Here is a 26,045-nt window from a genome sequence, read left to right on the forward strand (position 1 = left end):
AATGATTATTTGTAGATTATCACCCGCTCTTACATCTCATCCCCCACAGCAAAAAGGAATAATAAATGAGTGTTTTTTGACGAAAAAAGAAACTAGACTTTCCACGCAAACACTTATTCCGCTGATCGCAGTACATTAAGTTAACCAAGCTCTGGCATTTACGCTTTGTCAAAATTATCAAAAATTATTTTTTTAAACAAATTCTACATAACTTCTTTGGACAGTTAATTCTTAAAAGGAATGACTTTGAATAACTCATCTGAATAACTCATTGCTAACTAGTTGTAATATTCATAACTGAAGTTTATTGCTTTGGCTGTCGTAGCAATTGTCAGAAAACTCTCAATATTTGGAGAAAATGATTGCATACCAATCGGGCTATCATCATACATATCTTATTGATTAATAGCCATATGATGGTTAATATATACAAATACACCCTCGACAATAACATATTGTACCATAATTGGACATCATGTTTTCATTTTGCAATATGTGTTATAGCCAAAAGGTACTTGAATGCAACTTCAGGTCATAACTTGTCTAATTTTCACAGTTTTGATTATTAAATTAGAATAAAAGAAAAGTTTTCTAAAGTGGACTTAATGAAGGGTTTTGCGATCAGAAGTCTTGTCATCCTCTACTTACTCACTCAGGTTAGTTAATTCTGGTGACCGACTGCCTAGCTGAGGCTGAGGTGCGCGACCCAAGGCAGCCCTGATCAGATCAACTTAGGTCGCGCACAGGGGCTACTAAATGATCTAGATGTAGCCTTATTAGGGCCCAGTGCAGACAATGAAGGGTCTGCTAAAAGCGTTTCGTACGGTATTTCTAGTCTAATCAAAGCTCCCCCCCCCCCCCCACACACACACACACACACACACACACGGCGTCTTGATGGCCGCTGTTGATGGAGCACTCTAGAGACTGATACAGAGTCTGATAGTACAGAGTCTGAGAGTCTGGTACTCTAGAGTCTGATAGTCTGAACAGAGTCCTTTCAGGCACATAAGCAAATCTTGCAAGGTAATTTCACGGCTGCATCTCGATAAGAACCAAGAGATGCAGCCGTAGATTCCTAGTAATCACAATAGGATACATATGATTTGTATGATTTTTTAATGGTCATTCAAAGATCATATAAGAATCATACTAAAATTTGAAAGCCGAAAACTATATAATTTTAATTTAAAAATGCCTTGGAATTCACACAAGGTCATATATGGTACATTAAACATTGACTGATGCCAAAATTTCCCGCATAATATGGTTAGAGGGCGTTTAAATTTACTATAGTGTATATGCAGTCCACAATTGAGTATTTGGGTGCACTAAAACAATAAAATCAGCATTTTCATAATGAACGAGCATCTAATTGTATAAACTGGCTCCAAAAAACATAAAAATATCAGTCAAATAGATAGAGTTAATTGTTTTTTCAATTAGCAGCAAATTCTGCGATAATGGTTGCACTGCAGGCTTGTTGCACTGCAGGCTGTTTTGGCGGATCACAAAGTGATACCGGGGAATCACATAAGTGATGCCATATCGAAAAAAATAAAAAGTCATTTCAAGCAAAAAAGCCAAAAAAATTGATTATCTTTTCGTTTGTTGACGCCCCAGTGTGCAAAACAAACAGATCGGGCACCTCATATCCATATGCTCAAACTCAGCAGGTATGGTAACCCTCGCGCGCGACCAAAGGTAGCTGATACCCCGGCGTGCAACTCAAATTGTTCTAATCAAGGTCAGCGTGAGACGTGCAAATCAGCTCATTTAATGTTAAAAAAGATGTAAAAACTCTACTGAAAACGTTTCGAAAGAAAACATTATCTGAGCCGCCTACATAATAAATAACCTGACCTTATTCTAGCAATCTAAAGCTTTTGATTATGTCTTGTGGGCCATTGGGCACAACTTAGCGCATTATCGATTATAGCTTAAAATGAAACCGTCACAACGGAAGCCATAAATTTTACTGAAAACTCATTTTTCCCCTCGGATCACCTCATTAATTATATCGATGTTCATATAATATCTCAAAAGGTCTGAATATGGCAAGTGGAGTTGTCTATCGGTAAATGTTTAAATAAATAGAAAATCTGAGCGCAGAAATTTTTCTAAAAGTTTTGTATTTACAAGAATGCTTGTTAAAATGACGCCATCAATTCTATGCAGTGAAGCACTTTAATTTCTTTTTTCTGGTAGATCAGATCTCATAATGATCTTTGCAGCAAAAAATTGGTTTATAAGAACTGTACCAAGAGTTTCTCAAAATGGGTTCAATACTGGTTTTAAAATTATGCATAAGAATCAAATAAAAATTTTCAATTGTTGGAGATTTTTCTACTGAATGATGCATACCAAATCATGATACATTAAGTTGCTATTTGCACCCATGACATTTTAATCGTGCCACTTGTTACGGTTTGATTGAGAAAAAAATCAGACGATGAACATGTCATTGCCAGCTTTGAAATCCGTAAAAGCAATTTCGTCCGTTTATTAGGTAATAACGCGAGAGGGTAAGAGTAATTCTCCACCAGAATTCACGACTTCATTCAGGGACCTCCAATATCTGGACACTATCTTGGATATGTTCAATTAAAATTTGCAGGTAATAAAACGTTCAAAGAAATTCATGGTATTGCGTAATCTTCTGAAATCTTCTGAAAAACTTGTGAAAATGTCATGAAATTTTTGAACTTTTCAAGCACTTTTGTGTGCAATTAAAATAGACAAAACGCAAGGGTGCTTACACAAATATCCGATACAAAAACGATGAACTCCACGCAATTTAAACAGCAAAGAGGTGTTGTCACGTTGAAGAAAACTATTCCATTGTTTTTGTTTTATTGTTTAGCGTAAATGAATAACTGTTCGTTGCAATATTTTATAGCTAAACCACTTTTCCTCGTTAAAATCTAATTGATGGTAGACGTAAAATGGCGGTCAACTCTTTTGTGCGGATATTAACCAACAATGTACAAAAAGCCTTCGGGCAAAGCCCAACAAGGCCAGGAAAACTTAGCGATTAGTGTATTGCCAACTTTAAATAGTGCTTCATATGTCTCCTACTCTAGCTCACGCAAAAAAAACCTACTTCTAAGAGCTGGTAAATTTTTAAACAATAATTATAAGACGAACCTGTTTGGCTCCTTTTGATCAAAGCAATACTACATAAAACTATGAGGGTTTTATGTTACAGTACACATTTTTTTCATGTGGAGAGAATTTTCTCCGGAAATGCAGTTATCATTTAACATGCATTGGATCCTATAATGAGGTTTCTATAAATTCCCAACCAAAATTAGGTTGGTTTTGCCGCATTCTTAATCCCTGCATTGGCATTCCACGATTGTCATTTGTTTTTTATGACAAGCGTTTACTCAAAAGCGGATTCTTGTAATGAACAGTCGGGCTATGTAATTCTGTACCACCGGCGTCAGATATATTATTGTTTGTTTTTCTTTGTTTGAGCATACTGGAAGAAAACGTGCGTAGCAGTCATTTAAGGTAAAGTTTTTGATGTTAGAAAACAATTCTAATTAACATCTTGGTGAATTTTCGTGTCTCTAGTAATTTTCGTGAATCATTGATGGTAATCGTTTTAAAAAGTAACTAGACATGTCTAGGATTTTAGTTACTATAAAAACTTTCTAGTAACTCAATGACTATATGAATTTTTTTGGACTGAAGTTGTTCCATTGATAGAATCCAATGTGAACACATCTCTTTTACAGAAAAATATGCCGAAAAATGAACCAAAAATTTTGATATAAAATAATAGTAAATGTCTACAAAAACTTCATCCAACAATTAATGAATTATGCAAGAACTAACAAATCAGTTCATGCTAATTAATTATTGATTGCGATGCCATCTATCAATCCCTTGCAGAAATTTTAAGAAATGCTCGGTTACTCATTTGAACTCAAGAATATCATAGGCATTGTTGTACTAAAGATTTGAGAACTCTTCAATTATTCATTTTGGGAGAATCGATAGCTAAATACAAGTACTTAATTTGGTGTTCCTTATATTTAAGTTTTCATAAATAAAAGTTTAACAGGGATAAATATCAGTGTATCTGAAACATTCTTTTGAGAAACATTTTAACAAAAATTAGTGAAGGCTTCCTTCAACTGCATTTCACTCGCGCAATATAATAGAAATAAGAACAATAGAAAATCCTGCATAGTAGTTAAAACATAGAACCCGGGTACGCGTTTTATATTACCGATATTTTTAGTATTAATTAAAAATGAGCAAACCGTTTTAACAGTTTTCAGTACTCAAATTGAAGCATCTATACGAACAAAACACGACACAATTAAAATTTCTGCAGTATTTAGCAACGAGTTTGTTAAGATAAGAGTTTGTTAAGAGTTTGTAGTAAAATACAGAAATAAGCTAGCTGGTGTTTAAGTGTCTAAGTGCAAAAACTGATAATCCTGCCCTAGAAAACTACAGATGTAAACACTTCGTTTCAGAGTGTAACCTGCCACGACCCTGACGTGTGGCGTGATGCGGCTGACCTCGTGACCACTAAGGGGTACCCTTGTGAAGAACATACAGTCCCCACTGAAGACGGGTACATTCTCAAAGTGCACAGAATACCACATGGGCAATCAGGAGCACCCAGTGAGTTGAATTTGGGCGATTCAGACTTTGAACTCATGACGAGAGACCAATTGTATCGAATTTCATCACCCCTGTTGACCAGACTGCCCAAAAACAGTCAGAATGTTGTGGGAAATTTCTGGTCGTTTTCGATCGCTTTTGATCGGTCAACTTAGGAAATGGTGGTTTTTAACCGTTCTTTGAAGACACTGCCCATTTTGAACGCTTTTTTAGGAGATACTGTCATTCTTGATAGTTTTTTTAGGAAACTACCGTTTTGGCACGTTTTTGACAGTTTTTATGTTTGATTTCAACGCACGCAAATGTCCGCTATTGCAAAAAGGAAGCAAGATTAGCGGTGAATGCAGTTAGAGAAGTGAGCATTGATAACAATTAACACAGTATAAGATATTAATGACTAGAGGTATGTCGTCTATGATATGTAGTGCAAGATTAGGTATAAGATTATACATACCAACGGGCCTTATGTCTCGTCAAGCAGGTGAAAAGCCCGAGACTATATTGAAGGAGATCTAGCGAACGCTAATTTAGGAAATTAATCTTCTAATTTTTCATTCAAAACTAGTAAGAATAACACCGCAGCTTTGTACCTAAATTAAGGTAGAGAGATTTCGCCCTCGCGAATTAGAGTTAGGTTAAATTTTCTGTACGTTAAGATATAACTTCGCTGTATGCAGTCAATGTAGTATGTATGTATGTATGAATTCTTTTGAAAAATTATGGTAGTAATTGTTCAGTGCAAACATTCAAAATGCATATTACTCATCATCACTCAATTTTGCTTTGAACTGATTTTTGTGGTAAAATTAAAAACGAGGAAAAGTTCTGGGTTACAGACCTCCCCTTTTTTCAAAAACGCAGAATTGGTTACTAGGTATCTTCGTTCACTCAAGCATTGCGTAGTCAACAGTTGACTAAGAATCGTTTTCTGACATAATTAGTGCTTACAAAGCCTTCATGTCAACAGTTCACCAAAAACTGAACGTTGATTTCCTTGAAAAAAATTATTTTCCCATATCAAAAAAACTTTATGGATCACAAACAAAATTAAAAACCTCATAACAAAGGGGGACAGAGAAATTAATCTGTATAACACTACCAAGTGTAACAATCAGAGACCTCAGAAAAGAGTCAGGAAGTAAATCAGAGATTGCAAAAGTTTTTATCAGCATTAATTTGAAAAAAAATATTGTGATTCGAGATCAATATTTAAACCAATGAGACAACTTTCACGCAAAGATCGTAAACAAGGAAGCGCTAAGTTTCTTCATAGTAATTGCTTTGTCAATAATAACAGTGCAATAGCGTAAAGTTTCAAGGAGTTGCTTGCAAAGGTTGTTAAAAACAAAAACCCTATTGAAAACGGTAAAAGAATTATTACAAAATTTGACAAAATTATTTATTCGGTTGCACAAACGAATAAGAGCTTGAACTATTTGTTAAAGAACTTAAGTCAAAGGCAATAGAAGGAGTTTGTTGATTATCCAGAATAATTTATGTTGTGTTTCTGATTATTGAAGAATCAGAAACACAGCTCGTTAATACATTGAGATATTTTTTAAATCAGAACTTCGACAGAAGAAATTTTTTTCGCCATTCTGAAAAAACTGTAATCGTGCATATATTTAAACAGAAACAATTGTGAGTATTTTTCAAGCAATCTCACTTCTGCTTGCCAGTAGTAAAAATAATGAAAAAAAATTTTTTATAACAAAGTTTACAGTTTTGTGATGAATTATAATTTAATCTCAATTTTCAAAATTTTTTCGGCTTTAGATCGAACATAAGCACCACAAATACTGTGTTTGAAGTAACTGAAAAATTAGGTCTTTGCTAATTAACAGAACCATTTACAGCCTTATTGGATCTTAAAATAGCATTTGACACAGCAGATCATAGTGTACTGTTGGAAAATTTATCAAAAGACGGTATTAAATGAAAGTTTTTTATCTTATCTGTAAAATTGTCTTAAAGAGTGTCTGCGCAATGTAAAAGTGGGAAGTGATACATGAAGATACATTGAGATGAGCTTAGGAATTCCTCGTTGTTCGGTCTTAGGACCGCTTAAATTTTTATTATACCTGAGTGACATTGAATTTCTTGTTATTAACTCATTGCACTAATCGGCTCGCTATTAATTACAACTTTTCAACAAAATTTAAAGGGCTAACAGTTTGTGCGTCTCATAGCTATCTGAAACAATACTTCAGGGCAACAAATCTCGCGATTAATATCAAAAAATCTAAAGCTGTGTGTTTCCCTCGTTAAATTGAAACTGTATCTCAAAACCACGCTGAAGTAGATTAACGATTGAATAAAAATATTTCTGCATAAAAATGAACAATAACTTTTGTTTCAAAGCACGTACAGATAAATTGACAAAAAAACCTAATCAAACTATCTCGACTTACAGCAAGAATGCGACTTCTATGTCCTTGAAATTATTTGCTAAACTTTTACATCAAGATCTTCAGAACAAAATCCGATTATGTTGTTCCTAATTATGGATCAGTCAGTGAAATAATTTGGAACCTCTGATAAAAACTAAGCAAAAATATCAGACTTATTTTTTCCAAAGATTTCCAGGACTCCCTTCCTGATATCTTTGTTAACTCGAATTTAAAGACAATTTATGATCTATATTTAAGAAAACTTCTCCTGTTTGCATTGAACGCTGCAAACAATATCCACTGGAACAGTATCCAAAACCATCTTATATAATCGGAATCAGGAACAAATAATGAAACAAGACGACCAATGAAAAACTGATATAGCATCAGTATATGCAAAACGAAGAGAGCGCAATTTTCACTACGAAGTAGAGCAAACCGAATGGTTAACTTTTTAGTTTCCATTGATCTGATACCGCAACATTACGAGTCCTACACTGAAACGCAAATCAGAGGTTTTGTAGGAAAGCATCTACATGGGTTGTTATGCAAAATGAGTCTTTATTGGACAAGATTTATCGAAGAAAATTAACGGGGAATACTCTATAAAGCACCGAGTGGTGCTGTCGCTGTGTCATCTTCGTGCATTTGTAGGCTGCTTAGGGGAAACAAAGTTCTGTGAAAAACGTATTGACAAAGTTTAATATATAATCAAGTGTATGCTTCTATTGTATATTTTTAAAAATATATATTTTCTTTGATTATCCGAGAATGCTCGCAGTTAGTTTATTGATCTGGACGATTTTGCCGTTTGATGTCTGTAGAATTTTTTCTTAGTTTTTTTTACCATCGAAGCCTTCACTTTGACTTTTCAAAGAACTCAATACTTTTTGAGCAAAATATTTAGCTCATGTGCTCCACTTTATGGTCTGAATAACTGTTTTAGGAATGTTTTCACTTGACAATTTGAAGCCAATTACTAAAAAAAATTAATATGCCCAGGTATTTTATGCAAAATTTTGTTTGGGTAATATTGCAGTAGTCTTGCTGAAATTTGCCTATCTAGAATTTTCGGTTAAGTTGAACTTACTTTTTTCTCCAGAATAAGTCCTTTTCATCAATGATATCCAATCGAGTTTTCATTTCATTAAAAATCATCATTGCGTTATTCGCCTGTATACCTCTATGAAGTCTTTGGCAAATAGTTTATTTCAAACCTTTCGGAATCTTTTCAGTTCTTTTTTTATCATGTTACTTTTTATGCTAACTCTACCCAAACTACTGTAATAACCCAGCTTGTGGTATATCAAGCTAACAAAGTTGCTACTTCAGCAAAGCTTTGGTGCAACGGTAGCATGCCTGGCCGCAGTTATGGAGATGGCAAGTTCGAGTCCTCTAAGCTTTAATTCTTTAGCAGTATATGGAGGCAGCTAATACCACAGTTCGGTTGTTACACTCCCTATAAACATTGGAAAAACCGAATCTTTTCTGTTGACAAGGTGACTGTTAAGTATACATGCGATAAGCGAGGTATCTAATGCCATTGCAATGCGTGAATTGTCTTTCGTTGACGTCAGCAACGCCCAGAAAAATGCTGCCATTATTCTACATTTGAAGACCCCGGGAGGCGGTGCGACCTGTGGTAAAACTTCTCAAAGTAATTTTCTTTCAATCCATTGCGTTGAAAATTGGACAATTATAGCAGTCAGATGTTCGGGTACAATTTCCATTTTAAGGAACTCTGGTCTGCGCCCGTTCAGATATACAGGCGTCCACCATTAAAACTTTGGTTGCCCCCCACCCAATTTCGATCATTTTTGTCAGGCGAACCGACAACAACATTGATTAACTATAATATGTACTGTTCGGTTTTGACTTCCCCATTAAGGCGGGATATAGTAGTTCCATCCCCGCGTTGTATGGTGATTCTTGAAACAGTTTGTGAACCTGAAATTTCTGTTCAATTCCCCGAAAGAAACTGTAAAATGTTGAAATTTCTTTTGTTCAGGTACGAAGGGCGCGGTGGTAGTGATGCACTGTCTCGAGTGTGATGCTACAATCTTCATCACAAACTTCGCCAATCAGAGTTTAGGTAAAAAGACAATTTGTCTACAGTAAAGTTATCTCAGGCGAGATGTTAAAAAGCACGCAAAAATTCGTTTCATTAATCTAGAGCTTCTCGTCTTACGATAAGTTTTTAAAAATCTAGGAGTCAATATTGACTATGAGCACTCGGCTAATATCATGTCGAGCTATAATGTTTTTTTTTCACGAGCCGAGGTCTAAAAAAGGGTTATTCAATCACACAATTTTTATAACTGGAAAACTTTGTGTGTCTTGACAAGATAAAACAGATTCCTGTCCACGCACTCGTTTTGGTACAATTCTGAAACGTTTTGATGGTTGATCAAAGATATTTCTGTAAATGTATTTTGTGAAACTTTGAGATGTTCCCTGAAACTTGATTTATTTTATGATTGACTAATTATAAACCTTTCCCGAGATAGTTGACTTTTTCGCGGTAATCTCTCCCGACACGATTTCCTCATTTCCCTCTATAGATATTACAGTTTGGCAGGGATGGCAGTGGTCGCTCAAACTCCACAATGATTGTTCCTGTTTTTCACATGTCCCAGGCTGAGATCTCAGACCAAAATCAAGTATGCTCACACCGACCCAGATGGAAACTGTCTATGTCCAGAACGACCCAAAAATAAGGCTCTTATGCCCAGACTTTCATGCGTTCACCAGAATTTCAAAATTTTCTCATTTTCTGGAAAATATCTCAAAAAATAAACACTTGAAGTCGCGAAAGATATGAAAAAATGTTTCAGGATTTATACTGGCGGACGCTGGCTATGATGTTTGGCTTCCAAATGTGAGGGGAACCAAGTACAGCAGAACACACAAAACCCTAAAAGAACGACAGGTACTACGTCATGTCATAATTTTTGATATTATATAGATTTAATTTGTTTTTCTAATTTTTAATTTAAATATTCGATTCAAATGACATATTGGCGTCAGGTATTTCAAATGACGCATAGTTTAAAATTTTATCAAGTAAAATATTATATATAATTTATTGGAAAAAAATATTTTATCCATGTGCAAAAACACTCTTGCTAATTTAGTTCCCCAAGATATTGTGAAATATATTTTTTAAAAGGAAGCCACCTTATTCTTGTGTCAATCGGATTAACTGTTGTCCTACAAAATGTACCTTTCTCTGTTTTTCTTTAGTTTTCATTTCCAAAAAAAACAAATCTTAAAGCTAAGTTGATTAATTGCTTAATTTTTTGTCAAGCTAAAGTAGTCGAGAGAACAAAAAAGGTAATTTGAATGTAATTAAGGTAATTTGAAAATAAAATATATTTCTCGAGCAATAAGATGCGAATCACCCTCGTGATAAAGGAGTACCAAGCATCAATTTTTCGCAAAATGTGTCAAATAGTGGCTATGAAAAATGCCGAAAGTTATTTAAAGTTATTGCTTAAATTTCCTCATCGCCAACTCATAATGAAATTAAAAAAGACAATATTGAATTATTTTTGATTTTTTCGTTTTCGTCGATTTTTTTATAGATATTAAAATGTTTAATGAATTAGCAATATTTTCACGGATGTGGCACGTTGGATTGTGATTTATTTCTGACCTTGTGTTTGTTTGCATTATACCAAAAATGTTTATGATCAATCATTCCCGGACTAGACCTTTTGCTCACTATTAAAGCTTGGTTTCGGATTGAATATATGGGACATTTTCAGTTGACATATGCTCATATAAGAAATAGCTTGATCAAATTTGCAATTTCTTAAATCTTGAAGTGCATTAATTATAAATAGTTTCTTCTCAAAACTCTAACTGCGCAAAAATGAAGATTTGTCAGGTCTTGACCAAGACTTGACTTAGACTTGAGACAAGTCTTGAGCAAGCCTTGACCTGTCTTCAATTGAAATTCATTCCGGGTTATTTTGGTGAGTGGCCGCTGTGAAAAGACAAAAAGTCTTTCCTTCAAAATGGACATAACCGACAATTGTTTGTTTTTCAACGGACACGATGAAGTTTTCGAAACATCTTGGAATCTTGGTGTTTTTTTTAAAGAAAATCTCAAAAAGTATTTTTTTGGAGATTTTGTCAATTCAATGTCAATTTTATTGCGTGCACTTAAACATTGCGTGCGCTGAAATTTTAGAAAAAGGAAAGTCTCATTGTATACGAATCTGCATGCACTGTGCACGAAAGCGATAATAATTTTTTGTAGAAAATCAGTTTTGCAAATGTTTGTAACTTCTCTGCAAAATTTTTATAAAAAATTTCATTAATTTTTTTGATTTTTTGTGTTTAGTGGGAGTTTTGGGAGTGGACGTGGGACGAAATAGCTTACTATGACTTGCCAGCAGTGGTTGATTACGTAACCAATTACGTAAACGAGACAAAGATCAGCTATGTCGGATACTCACAAGGAACTATGAGTTAGTAACAGAATAAGAGCACTCTAAGAAAAATGAAAGAAAAATAACTAATTCAGAATCTTTTAGCTTCAGTGTTCATTTGTGTAATGATGTACATGAATTCTAGATCGGTTAATGCGACTGTACAATTATAGGCAGAAGTTACTAGTGGAGGTAAAAACGGTCCAGTGAACTAAAACTTGGTACATCTTGATAAGAAACATACTAAATCTTGGTAAATCTTGCCAAGATCTTGCCATGGTACTTACCAAGAAAACATCAAGATATGTACGAACTTGCAAGTTTTTGCAGGGCTGTCAAGAAACAAGATCTTGGCAAGACTTTCAGGAAAGATTGACCATGACATGGCAAGATATATCAAGTATTAAAAATTCAATAGCACCCAAAAACACCGGTGCAGTTAGCAATTATATTGAGATGATGCAATATTTCAACTCCTCATTTGGAATTTATTTTCTATTTCAGTTGGATTTGCTGCATTCTCTTACAACTACCAACTGGTGTCCAAAATCAAGTTCTTCGGTGCTCTTGCCCCCGTAGCTCAGATCGGAAGCACAACAAGCATTCTCAAAGATTTCACGAGCCTCGTGGAAAAGGCCAAATTAGGTATACGTCATTGGTTTCTCTAACTTGCAAAATCATTTTAAAAAACCTGCAAGAATCCTGCAATATATTGAACCCCCAATAATATTAGTCACCTGTTTATCACAAACAACGGGTTAGTTGGTCAAGCTAGAAAGAACAATTGTAAGCAATAGCTAGCCATACGTATGTTAGAAATATCGTCTTTAAACATTTTTTGCAAGCGATCTCCGGTGCTTTTTCTCCTCAATTTTCCTTTTGGTTGTTGAACAGGAATTAAGCTCCCCCAGAGTCCTTCAAAACTAAAGTTGAATTAAATACCTCGGCGTCTGCTACGTTTAAAAAATTGATAACTTTTGTTAGAATTTTCGAGTATAATTATCGATATTTAGCTAGCTTCGCCTCTATCACTTGCAGCAATGCCTTTGGAAGCATGTTAAGAGACAAAGACAGTCACATTTCCTAACATTTATTTAAAAAAGTTTTGTGTACAAATTTTTCTATATTGAACTTCTTTTTTCAATTCGGTCAGTACCTAGAATTGCTCAAAAACTGCAACAATAAAATGTTTTATGAAAAGAAAAACTGAAAACTTCGGTTTACAAGACCTGACTACGTTACAAATGTGTTTTTAAACTAATACAAAATTAAGTGGGGGTTTTTATGTGGTTTTTTTTCCGAGACCGGTTTTGCTTCATATAATTATAGAACAATTAGTAACGTTTTAGCAACACACATTATCCTGGCTATATATTTATGAAGTACGCAACGTTGCTGCTCTAATTCCCTCTCAAAAACTGACCAATTATTGATAACTGTCTAAAAGTAACGCTCAGGCTGTAAAGAATCATGTTGCTTACAATTTTGAACAAGTTGATATCTTTGAGTTGAACATAGTGAGATATTTGCAGTTTTTGAAACAATCTGGGTAGTTGTGGGCATCTAAATGTGGGAATATATCTGCGAGGCTGGCCTTTTGACAGATTGCCTTAAATTTTAAGAAAATAAGAAATGACGCAATTTGCAGAAAATTTAGTTTAAATGGAGTTTAGAATTTCATGGGTAACTCTCTACAGTTTCTATCCCAAAAGTTAACGATTTAAATATTTGACCCAAATTTCGAAAAAAATTAGTTGGCTTTTCCCGCAACATATTGCTAAAAAGCTTTTGGTCCGCTTGGTTAATCTTTGAAGATTAGAACCTATTTTATAAACCTTTTGTAACAAATTCTATAGAAAAAAGAAGACTTCAGGCAATTTAGAGTTCTCAAAACACCAAAAAAAAATAAAATTTGAAAAATTTATTCTTTCCTGAGTTCTAAAGTTGTTTTTGCCACAAAACTTCCTTATTATATCAATTTTCAACATTTCAGTATTCTGAAATCCGCGGAGACGTAAAAAAATTGGTTTTTTTTGAAAGAACATTAAATCAGTCAACAACATCTTTGAAAAATAAAGGCGGAAAGTTTTTTATCTTAGTTTATTTCCTTATATTATTAAAGCATAGCGTTCGAACTAATCTTCCTAATCATAATAAATCACGGAAGAAAATGAGAGAGGACCGCCAAAAACTTGACAAAAAACAAATAAATGTTCACAACTTTTTTATTGAAAGTTAGAAGAAGAATAATTTTCTACTCTGTTTTTTTTTAAATTGCTCTTAAATATCTTGATTCTGTGGGCGTTTGTGTAAATTGATAAAACTAAGTGGTTAAATAATTGTAGGGGTTCCTTGTTTGAAAAACAAAAGTTTTTATGAAAGATGAAAAAGGACATTTTCATTTTCTTTTCGGTTCACATAAAAATTGAACAATTTCTACTTCCTTAAAATTTCCCGAAGTGTGAAAGAAAAACAATCATAAATTTTACTGACAACCAATATGCCTCAGAGCTACTAAATAGGAGCCATTATAAACATTATAAACAGCCTTTAGCGTTCTTGTACACGTTAGACACAAGTAGAGGTAGAGCAGGAAAAAGCAGTCAGAAATCTTTAAAAATTAGAAAAGAAGTTTTATATGTGCTAAAAATTGCGGTTTTCAACGCTTAAAAACAAAATTGGTTTAACGTCTATTTGGTAACACTTTTGAGAGATTTTCCTAAAAAATGAATTGGCCCTTATGCTCATCAAACATCAGTAATGACAAGTTTTTGAAAAGAAATTCAAGGTGTTTTCTTCAAATTATAGAATAAATTTTACAAATATCAATACAGTTGTCTCAAAATTTTTAAAAACTATCAAATAAAACAGACAAGACCTAAATGAGCGATGACGCAGCATGTGTCATGATCATTTCCAAAGATTAAATTTAAAACTTAAGGAAGATAAGTTGTCAAAATATCAACATTGTTAAATTTTTTTTGTTGGGGTTTTTGTTTTTATGATTTTCATTGTGTGTGTAATGTTTGTTGAGTGTATGTTTATATGGTTTCTCAGTGTCTAAGTCTTTCAAAATGACCTACACTTATCTTTTTATAGTGTTTTCAGTAGTTTTTGTTTGGTGGCCAAAAACTTCTGGCATATTTTTAGTTCAAACAGTAGAAGTAATTTTCTTCAATGCATACGTTTGTGTGAGTGTGTAGAACGTGTGGGTAGCAGCGAGGAAAACACCGAAAAAAATACCAGTCAACAAATAATGGAGCATTTGGTCATCAGAGATCATTAGAGCGATTGTCAGCTGTCATTATTATTTGGCTTGGTAGCTTTCAGTTTAGAAACTGAATTAAGTATTGTTTTATATCCTAGCACAAAATGTGCACCAAATTTGAACACTTTTTGCAGCTTAGCAAAATTCTTTCCGTTTCGATCTCTTCTTGAGACTGAAATTATTTATTATTATTTTTCTCGTTTCAATCTCGATGTGCGTCAACGGCGGCTATTGTCCTGCAATCTCTTGCTAGCTAAGTTTTAAATCTTTCTGTTACGCATCTGTGCGCTTTAAAAATCTGTTTGTTTCATTAGGCTCATGAAGCATAAAAAATGACAAAATTTTCCGAAAAAAATTTATTTGAAAATTTAGTGCTAAAATTATGCTTACCGATATGATGGCCTCAAGAAGTTCACGCAAAGTTTTTTGAAAAAAAGGAGACATAATCGAACGGTGACAAAACTTAAGGAATATCAGTTGTCAAAAATATCAATATTGTTAAATTTTTTTGTTGGGGTTTTTGTTTTTATGATTTTCATTGTGTGTATAATGTTTGTTGAGTGTATGTTTATATGGTTTGTCAGTGTCTAAGTCTTTCAAAAATGACCTTTACTTATCTTTTTAAAGTGTTCTCAGTAGTTTTTGTTTGGTGGCCAAAAAACTCTGGCATATTTTTAGTTCAAAGAGTAGAAGTAATTTTCTTCAATGCATACGTTTGAAGAATAGTTGTGAAATATTAGTTGTAGCCGGATACTCACAACGGTTTCTCTGACATAAATTCAGATTTTTTTCGCGACTCTGAGAGGTACGTTGAAACATACTCTGCTAGGCACAGACTCGCACGTGCCATTTTGATAGTTATTCAGTAGATTTGATGTCTTTTCGACGTTTCTTATTAACAGTAGTCTGGTCTTATACTGTTTCTTGTTGTCATGGGTAAAACTGTGTTTTACAAATTCCTACACGCTCAATATTTCTCTCGTTGTTTCTGTTCCAGGTCTTTGTTTAAAACTGCTTACGATCGGGCCATTACAGACCAAATTTTTGTATGATTAGACCCATCCATTATAAGAAAAAAATATACGAGATTGGTTTGTTAAAGTTTGGCCTGGTTTAATTTAGACAAGCGCTAAAAAACAAGAAGGCAGCTCAATTTAGTTGAATACTTATTTTGAGTCATCGACTATCACATGGAAAAGCAGATACTAGTGGCGTGATAGACGAGAGACGAGGTGTGTGATTAACACGCCAATGATTGAGACTTCAAAATCCTGCCTCGTGAAGCTATCTGTGTGAGGATGAGCTCTTACTTAACCATAGCTTCAGGTTGACCATAGCCTGACCAATGTTGGCTGCAATGATTGTGGTACCACGTGATGGTGGTACCATTGCTCTTTTTAAAGAGCAATGCAGCTCATAAAAAGAATAGTCTGAAATGTTGAGAGTAATAAGAAAAAGGGCAGCTGAGAAGAGGCCGAATTCGCCTAATGCTCTTCCGCTACGATTACGCAGGAACCAAAACTATTCTTATTTTTTATTATACTCGATAAATATGTGCTTTTAGGCCGCTCTTATATAAGTGCTTTGCAATACTCATTTGTCTTCCTTAGTATAAGTGTCTTGCCCTTCGTACTCTCCAGCTCGCACTAGCAAAATCTCACGGTTGACTTTTTCTCAAGTGTCAACAAAATATGCCTAACTTTATCCTTTTGATTCGCTCAATAAATTAGATTATAACCACTATTACCCGGGTCGAGGTTTCATCGAATAGATAATGTAAGAATTGCTGTGAAGAGCGGTGAAAAAACAATTTCACCACAAAGCGCCCGCATCTTTTAGCGATCAAGGCAGTAAACTTTTGTAAGATTTGCGCAGCGAATATTTTTTAGCGGTTTTTAGCGGTGAATTATTTTTTTTTCACCACTGCCAACGCATTCACCGTTATTGTTACTTCTTTTTTGCATTGTTTTCTGCGGTGAAGATATTTGGTAAATTTAGCGGTAAATTTTTGTAAGATTTGCAATTCTTAGCGGTGGATTATATTTCTCACCGCATTCACCGCACTCAACGCTAAAAAAATGCTATTCTTAAATTTTTTCACCGCATTTACCGCAATTCTTAAATTTTTTTAGTGATTTTCTAGCGTTGACACCTGACCTGGGTCACTTCCCTCGCGCCTTTAACCCAGCGCTAGGGCAAGCGCCCTCTTGTCAAGTCACTGAGTACCAAATGCAAATAAATTTCACGCTCTATCATATAATTGGCTCACGCATGATATGAATCAAATTATCGAGTCATGATCGCTTAATTTTTTGCTTTTTTAAGCCTCTTTTTATAATGTTTGACAGAACTGAGAAATTAACTGAAGATCGCCAGAATTTGAATCGGCGCAGTTTAGTTATGATCAGAACTTGGTTCGCTACAATTCATATATAATCAAAATTTTTCTCGTTCTAGTTAATTTAGGATCAGATTTTGGTTTGATCAAGTTGCTGATGATCAGAATTTGGCTAATTAAACAGCTGTTCAAAATATTGCAAAATATTGCGATCATAATTTAGCAGACGTTGTATCTTTCTCACTGCATTAATAAACGCACATTAAGCCCAACCGCAAGAAAATTTACAAAAGCATTATCAACCCTAGTGATGACCGGATTCAAATCTTGCAAGAATCTTGCAAGATGATTCATACACAAAGCCTTAAGGGAAACGATTGAAAATAATTTTTAGTATACCATTTCCTGGGCTATGGATTGTTCTTTCCTCCCACGTACTTGATGAACTTTGCCGAGGCTGAGATATGTAGTAATGTGGACATCTTGTTCAAACCTGCCTGTGTGGAGGTGTACTACTTAGTGGCTGGGAATGAGGACACGAGACAGTTGAACACATCTAGACTTGATGTCTATTTCAGTCACACGCCCAGTGGGACAAGCTATCTGAATGTAAGTGGAACAAGTAAGCCCTATCGGGAACTCTTGTCACCCCACGGTAGGGTGGCCTCCGTATTGGCCGACAAGGCGTTTAGCCGACAACCAAAAAATGAGAAATTTAACCGACAATTTAAGTAAAATGAGCATTAAAACTTATTCTGAAGCTGTGATTGGCCTATTTAAAACACTATTTCGTAAGCGGACAAATATACCGCAGTTTTTTTCATCAAATAGTAACGAAGGTCTATTCGTGGTCGGACCGTATTTACCGCATCTGGCCACGCCTCCCTTACTAGAGTCCCAACTTCGGCGATAGCGAAAATGGCAGACGTGCCAAAATACAGGCTTTTCAGTTTCAGCAAATTAGAGATGGGGAATATATTCTTCTTGTTTCTGATTGGCTAAGCGCTGAACAATTCGCTTGCCATAATTTCCGCGTTAAAAGATACAGTGTTTCAGATGGAGCTAAAAAAATTGAAGACGATCCAAAATATAACAAATTTATGACTGACCAATCAAACTTGAGAAATTCTAAAACCCTTTCCTGATTGCGCACAAAATCCAATGTCTTAAGATTTGATGTAAAATAAAAAAGATCAGGTATGGCATTAATCAAAACAAAAACATTTTTTTTGGGAGTAACAGGGTCCTACATTTGATTGTGATAGCTTCATATCAAGTCACACTTGCCGATGGGGCAGGGCATTGGCCGCAAGGCATGGCCGAACGCGGTGGATTTCATGATCAAGCATTCATTTTTCGTTGAATGTAGGCTAATTGAACGCCTAAATTAATTGCAAGATTTTAAAAATCTCGACCAGTCAGAATTTTTGATAATTCTTTATATTGGCATGTTTATCTGTTGAAACGCTACAACCTCAAATATGCCTAGAAATCATACCTGACCAAAAGCAACATAAATTTAGGTATCTAAAGTGATTCATAGGTAACAGCGACGGGAGTTATCTGTTTCCTGTAGTTCTCTTCTGATAGATTGCGTTTTCGGTGTGATGTACTAATTAAATTTAATTGTGTTGTTTCTTTTAAATTAAAATTTTATCTGCAATCCTGAGTTTTTTCTCATAAGATTTAGGACTAGGATAGGAACGGATTTTTTGTTACAAAACTAGGAGTAGAAATGGCTTTCGCGGCTTTTCTTTGTTTAGGGTAGGTTAAGAAGCAAAAAATGGCCGTACTGTTGTTAATCTTGCAAGAACTTGCAAGAGGATGTTAATCTTGCAAGGTGTTGCATGATTCTTATCATCCTAAATCGACTAGGGTTGACATCAAGTTCCCAGGTACCGCTGATGTACGGCCGCGGCCCGCTAAGCATGGTCCAATTAATCAAGTATTCTTTTAACAAATTAAGCTATGTTGACTATCATATAAAGGAGTGCTCAATGTTATAACACTGACTATTGTTCAATTAACCAATCAGATTGGTTTAAAAGCCTTTATTTTGGAACTACTCAATTTTTACCCACTCCTTTTAAGTTGCGCAAACTTTTTCAGTCGAAAAAAGTTACGCCGTTTTGCTGATTTATGAAAAGAATTCTGTTTGGCATATTTTTTCTTCTGAAAATTTTAGTCATGGTTACTTGTGATCTAGGAACATCATTTGTTTTCACCTATGGAAATAAGAATTGGGCCTGTTCTATGAATAGATAGCGCTATTCAATGAAACAAGTTTGATCCATCGTTCATTACTGTCAAAGATTTTGTAAAAAAAATTTAATATCTAATTTGACGAAATATGTTTAGTTGAGGTTGTTTTAAGAGGATATCCAGAAAAATGGAACAAAATTGAAAATTTCCGAACTGACTTTGTGATCTTATTGAATACCCGAAAAATTTTGAAATCAACTAACAAATACCAATACACTTCTTTAAATTCATTTACATAATTTGAAAACATTTTGCTTTCCCTCCCTTCCCTTCTGTTCTTATTAAGTCTTTTCGCAAATTGGAGACCTCGTCTAGGATGAAAAAATCGGAAAAGAGAATAATTTTGCAAGAAATCTCAAAGACTGTGTCAGACATTATAATGCTAACCTGATTTGTTCAACGAAGTTAAAAGCACCTGTGTAGATTCATGTATTTAATTTTTCTCTTATAAATCTTGACACTGCAATGAAAATTACCAATATTTGTTGTGAGATAAGTACGTTCTAGTTTGAGCAGTGCAATTCGTGAGTCAAGTTTCAAAGGGTCTAAGCAGATGATAATACTATGAATTACACCAACTAGTCTAAATGTGTCGAGCTTGCGGGTATCCCATCTAGCCCATTTTTTTAATAGCCGCCCTCATCTTCTCATAGTCCGTTCTTGGTCTAGTAATCTGTTTAGTCAATGAAAATTCTTTGAATTTTACGTCAGGACTTGTCCTGTTATGTTATTTTACTTCGTCAAACTTCTTTTCGCTTTACCATTTTGCCGCTTTTTCGACATTTTGCGTGAAATCTTTTTGACTTCTCTAGGCTAGTTTCTCTCTTCTCTCATTCTGCTAAAAGTGAACTTTAACATCAGTTGCTAAGCAAAGCAATTCAAAATGAACAGAGTCGGTATAAAAAATTGAAGTCAGAAATAGAAATGGGATAAACCCATAAAGCCCAATTTTAGATGCCCGCTATTTGAACGTCGTTCCTATAAGTCTTAGTTACCACCTCTCATGCTTATTGGTGTTAATAGTAGCCCCTGAATCCTCTCTCTAAGAAACAGAAGTATGTTCAACTACGAAATGCCATCAAAATAAATCGGACTTAAAAAATATTTTTGTACAAAAATCTTTTTTTTTTCAATATATTCTATTCGTTCAATCCCAATCATGCTTATTGGAATCAACGGCGGCTATTTTCCAGCAATCTGCCGGGTATGTTTCTTCTTTGTTGTTCCTCTAAGGCTTTAGCTCTTAGCTCTCTATAGCTAAGTTTAAATTTCAACAAATGGAGGTTTTCTTATAGACTATTTCAAACTTATGTTATGCTCAATTTAAACAAGTTTGTTCTCTCTCAACCTTATTACAGTTTAAAATGAGTCTATATTTTTTGTCAATAAAACTTAACGCCAATTCAACTGAGGAGGGTCTGTAGTTTTCCATTCAAAACCCGAAACAAGGGATTCAAAAAATTCAGCTCGTTCAACAAATAATTGGTTATTTGTAGGTGGACCACTACGCTCAACAGGTGGACAGTGGGGTGTTCCAGGCGTATGACTGGGGAAGCAGGACTAAGAACAAGAAGCATTACAACCAGCCCACTCCCCCTGTCTACAGTGTCTGGAATGTCACAATACCAACTGCATTATTCTCCGGAAAACAGGTACCTTTGTGCTCACACAGTAGTTTTAAGACGACGTTCATTCGAGACAACTTGTGGAAATTTGACAGATTTTACCAATAAAACAAAAAAAATCTTTTATTAAAATTAGACGCTTTTTCCGGGATTTGAGAATTTTGGAAAAAATGAAATTTAAAATATCTAGTTGAAAAAAGTGTAAGAAAACATACAGGGAATAAAAAATGAAAAAAATCAATAAAAATATATTAAACTAGACATACAGAAGTAAATTAAGAAAGACAAGCAATGAAACTGTATTAGACAAGGAGGCTCAGTGATGTGCTTTCGCACATAAAGTTCCGACCCCGCTCTTCCGCATTTTTGACTGAACTTTCTACCCAATTAGGAAGAAGTAGAAAACTTTCAAAAATTCACGTATTGTTCAGCAAACCACTAATTGGATAAATTAATGCCGCATTAGATGGCCAATGAGACCTGCCTTTAACGAGAATACCAGACAAAACAAACGTGAAATTCAAATAAAAAACAAACCTTAAGTACATCCGAAAGTCGATTTCTATATAAAAAAGAAGACACAGTAATAAACTCAAAACGGCATTAGATAAAACCTAAACAATACCACTTAAGCTGCGCAACACAAAAAACCATACGACCTGGCCTCAATGAGACTCTGTAACAAATCGACAAAAACAGAAGAAAGGACAAAGTTGAAAATAAGCTTCGATTTTTGAAAACCAATAATTTCTAAGTGATTAAAACCGTTGGATATCAACTGAAATTACTGAAAAGTTTCATTTCTTCTTGAGTTACAATTGTGGGAGCAATTGAGACCACTTCGTTTATACCTCATGAAACATGCCAGTATCCAGTAAATGTCGCCCGACTACGAAAGAACTAAAAGTTCAGGCACATTTTTTCAAATATAAAATAATTTAACAAGAAAACGGTATCGCAGCCGTTAAAACCAGAGGCAATGCATTGAAAACATTAAGTTGGTTTGACTGTTTTTTCTGTTTCTTTGAACGTAAAAAACACCCTATTAGAGCAATAGTATCGCAAGGAAACAAAAAAGCAGCCACAAAATTAGTAGATGTCTAGAAATCCCCTTTTTTAAATGAAATTTTCATATCAAAGCCAACAAAACTTCAGCTCGCCAGAAGGAAGTTGCAACCTAAGTTTTTCGATACTAGGTATACATTGACGAAAGTAAGACAAAAGTGACGAAGTCAAAAATTTCCTTGAGTTTTTAAAGCAAATTTTTTCGAAAAAAAAAATAAGATTTCAACTAAAACTAAATCGGATCATCTTGCGACTTTTTACAAAAAACCAAGAGGGCTTGCTCTTAGTGAGACTAAGTCGTAGGGCTACAAAATACAAAAAAAAACAAATACGGACACATCTCAAAATTTCACAAACAACTTGACGATACTACAGTTTTGAAATCAATTAAACTGTATAAGCATATAACCAAAAGGTATAAACATCAGAAAAATTTTGGCGTGGTTCAATAAAAAGATGATAAGAAGTGTAAAAAATGAGATTAATTAACATGATGACATTATCAATAACAAAAAATGTTTGTTTAAGTTTTTTTTCAATCTTTGAAATCATTAATTTAAAAGTCAATAAAACTTTAATTAATAATTGAAACCATTAAATTGATTCAATTAAAACTCTAGAGGACAGCTTTGTGATTATTAACGGAAAGTTGTGAATATCTAAAAAAAGACGACAAATACTGGTAAAATCTAAATTTTCTAATAAATTCTGCAAGAGAACGATATCCCAGGCTTTAAAATCATCATCAAAAGCCTTTACATAATGTCCAATTTCTCTAAATGAAAAACGGCTTTTTAATTGATGCATTTAATTTTCATGTAAACAGAGAAGAGCATAAAAATGCGCAAACATTTAATAATCACAATCTTACCAAAGCCAAGAAACCGTTAGTTATGAGTTGAACTAACAAATAAATCTAATTTTTTTCACAAAAAAGAGAAGACAGACTTGTCTTTACTTCACCATTTTTGAAAATTAACAGAAATGAGATATAAGGATGCATATTTCAAAAATTCTCTGATAATTTCTTAAAACTAATATATACAAAGTCTTTAGAGCACTCAGATATCAAATCAAACCAGTAATTTTGTATCAATGACAACAAACAGATTTTTAATTAATGGTTGAGACCAGGTCAGTAGACTGTAAAGAACAAAATCAGGCAAAATACAGGAAGTCTATATAATTTTGCAAAAACAAATTGCAAAGCCATAAAGACCTGATATATAATATGTTGTCTTTCTTGTTGTCATTGTTGCCGGTAATTAATATAAAGGAACAAAAAATACAAAAATCATTTGAAAAAAGATCACGCCCCATTACATTTTAAGATGAGAAAAAATTTTAAGATAAAAGTCCATGAAGTGAACAACGCCAGACCTCATGTAGCTGCACGTCCAACTAAAACACCTAGTGGTCACAAATATTTGAGTAATAGATCAACTGGCGAACGAAATTTTACAAAATAATAAAAATAAATGAAGCATTTTGGACAGAGCAGTTAAACTAGAGAAAAACGGGCAAATTTTTAATTCAAGAGTTCTCTTATAGGAAACAGAAGTTAAAAAACCCTCTTTTGCACTTTAAGAATATTTTTTAAAGGTTTGCATTTTGGCCAAACTCAAAGAAAGTGGAGGAAAGAAAAGTAAAATTATACTTTTCTTAGACAAAGACTTGAAATTCAAATAAATCAGCAAAAACTTTACCTGGATAATACGGAAGAAACCATTAAGAATATCTCTTCTATTGTTAAATTTGAATCCAATATAACTGTTGTTGATAATAAGAACAAAATTAAGCTTAATTGGGGAAAAATTTTGTAAGAAACTTATGGAGAATAAGAAGGAAAACAAGATCGGTCTACCATTCACAAAAGTTTAAACCTCGATAAATCCTTGGAGAAAACGAATTTCAAAAAATCATTTTGACTATATAGTCTACGTTAGACAGGTTTTCAAATGAGACTACTCACAAATTTGTACTATAAGTATATCGATCGGCTAAAATTGACTTAACAAAAGAATCCCGTTTGAGTATATAGTTCCTTCCCCCACTAATGTGAGGTTTGAAAAAAAACAAAAAAAGATTTATCAGTATCACTTAGTAAAGCGACCAGTTAACTTTCCCAGTACAAAAGTGTATTTTTTTGGTTATTAAATTCCGGAAAAGCTGTAAAAAAAATCTACTGCAGTTTCGTTTTTCATATTTTATTTCTGATAATGAAAGTTCAGTAAAACGTTTACAATACTTATTCGTTCTGTGTCTCCAGAAACTCAAAATACTCACAAAACGTTCCCATCTCATACATTTTAAGCGGAAGTGAAAGACATCATGACAAAAATTGAGGGAAGACAAAATAATTGGAACACGAGTTGTTCAAAGTGAACACCCCAACAACAAATTTTGTGCTGAGAATTTAGGTCATTCCCAATATAGCACAGATTAAGTGGTCAAATAACGTACAGCCCTACCCTACCCCTCCCCAATTACGGGAAATTCATCACAAAGGGTGGCTAAAATGTGGTGGGTGCTATAATGGAAAAGGCCCTAGAAATTTGATAGATTTCAATTTTTCGATCAGAAGACATTGATTTAGTGGAATGCAGGACTGTTGAGTGCATTGTTATCAAAAAATCAATGGAATACTCTACGTTCTACAGCAACAACAAACATTTTTCTGGATCTCAAAGTATCATGTGGCGATAAGAATCTCGATTTCAAATAGTGGCTATATGATCATTTTTAATTCATGGTTGAGACCATTTTTCTCGATCTCAAATTTTTAAGATTCGAATTTTAAAAATTTGAGATCGAGAAAAATGGTTGTCGTAGAATGTCCTCCATTTATTTTTTTGCTTTATAAGGTTTATTAATTTTCGAAAGTACTTTAAATGAGTTATTTTAGAAGCCTACGGATCAATGAATAGGGGGCCAACCAAACACCGTTTAACCAAACAAACATTTCATATTTTTCAGGATTCGCTGGCTGACCCTCAAGATGTTAGTTGGCTGGAATCACAACTTCCAAACATGGTGTTCAGCAAACAATACGACCAGTTCAACCATCTCGACTTCGCCTGGGGTCTCAATGCTCGTTACTCTGTCTACTCCGATTTAGTCAACTTGTTGGACATGTACGTGTACGAAAACTAATATCACAAAGGCCCATTAATATTATGGAAACAACACGTTGGAAAGATCTACAATATATGTTGACCAACAGAACATAGTATGAGAGAAAATATCAGACTTGTTAATGCCACTTTATGACAATAAAAAATATCCAAAATGTCAAAACTCTAATTTACACGCTGCTAAAGGTACGGTTATTGTATCTTTAACTTTGAAAATAATTTCCAATTGAGTTCTTAGTGCGTAGCTGTTTCCTTTTCCCGAGATAAGACATGACCAACCCGAATTTTTCCTTTTATATCGTTATGTTGGTAGATGTATATGTCGTATTCAAATCTTAAAGCCATTGGCAGCGTATAACAAGCATTTGGTTCTATTATTATGAAAAATGGCTAAAATTATCATTGTTCGCTTAAATACAGTCTTAACTAACCCGTTTTTTAACCGCAGCACAGTTAAAAGAACCCTTCTGCATAGCCTTACTTCATTATCGATTATCTGAATATACGTCATTGTCAGCCACTCTGCTTTCAGTCGTGAGAATGAATGGAAAAAAACAAAAAAATTAGTTCAGCTTTATTTTGCTTGTGCTAATATTTAAGTGGCAATTGAGAAAGCAGCGCATGATTCTTGAGCTGATTTCACACCTTCAGATCAAAATGTTTTGAGGCGTTTCTGAAAAAAGAGAAAATTTGACGGTCAGCCTGACAGCATTAAACAAACAATCCCATAGAAGGGGGAAAGGCTACTCGGTAATTTACACAATGTTCTGACACCGCTTATCCACAAGTTTAGCCTAATTGTACACCAAATGAGGAAGAGGCAGAAAACTTTCAAAAATCTCACCTTTTGATAAAAAAATTAGTGTATGAATGAAATTTTCCT

The 26,045-nt window shown here is 34.2% G+C and overlaps 1 protein-coding gene across 1 annotated transcript; it reads left to right on the plus strand.

Moving 5' to 3' along the window:
- The first annotated feature begins 485 nt into the window (after positions 1-485).
- Positions 486-25,594, plus strand: LOC142348293 (gastric triacylglycerol lipase-like). The gene is made up of 9 exons (XM_075399590.1): positions 486-656; positions 4,494-4,644; positions 9,043-9,126; positions 9,869-9,963; positions 11,383-11,509; positions 11,975-12,115; positions 17,471-17,685; positions 20,835-20,990; positions 25,005-25,594. Exons 1-9 carry the CDS (start codon positions 606-608, stop codon positions 25,179-25,181), a joined length of 1,197 nt encoding a protein of 398 aa, XP_075255705.1. The 5' UTR covers positions 486-605; the 3' UTR covers positions 25,182-25,594.
- The last annotated feature ends 451 nt before the right edge of the window (positions 25,595-26,045 follow it).

This window comes from Convolutriloba macropyga, chromosome 10, assembly GCF_964194025.1.
Source record: "Convolutriloba macropyga chromosome 10, txConMacr16.3, whole genome shotgun sequence".
Taxonomy (NCBI): Eukaryota; Metazoa; Xenacoelomorpha; order Acoela; family Convolutidae; genus Convolutriloba; species Convolutriloba macropyga.

What these genes read in the sequence shown, in the direction of transcription:
- LOC142348293 (XM_075399590.1), top strand. Translation starts at nt 606, where the DNA reads ATGAAGGGTTTTGCGATCAGAAGTCTTGTCATCCTCTACTTACTCACT. An exon ending in CTTCGCCAATCAGAGTTTAG is followed by an intron (nt 9,127 to 9,868) that starts GTAAAAAGACAA and finishes AAAATGTTTCAG; the next exon opens with GATTTATACTGGCGGACGCT. An exon ending in CATTATTCTCCGGAAAACAG is followed by an intron (nt 20,991 to 25,004) that starts GTACCTTTGTGC and finishes CATATTTTTCAG; the next exon opens with GATTCGCTGGCTGACCCTCA.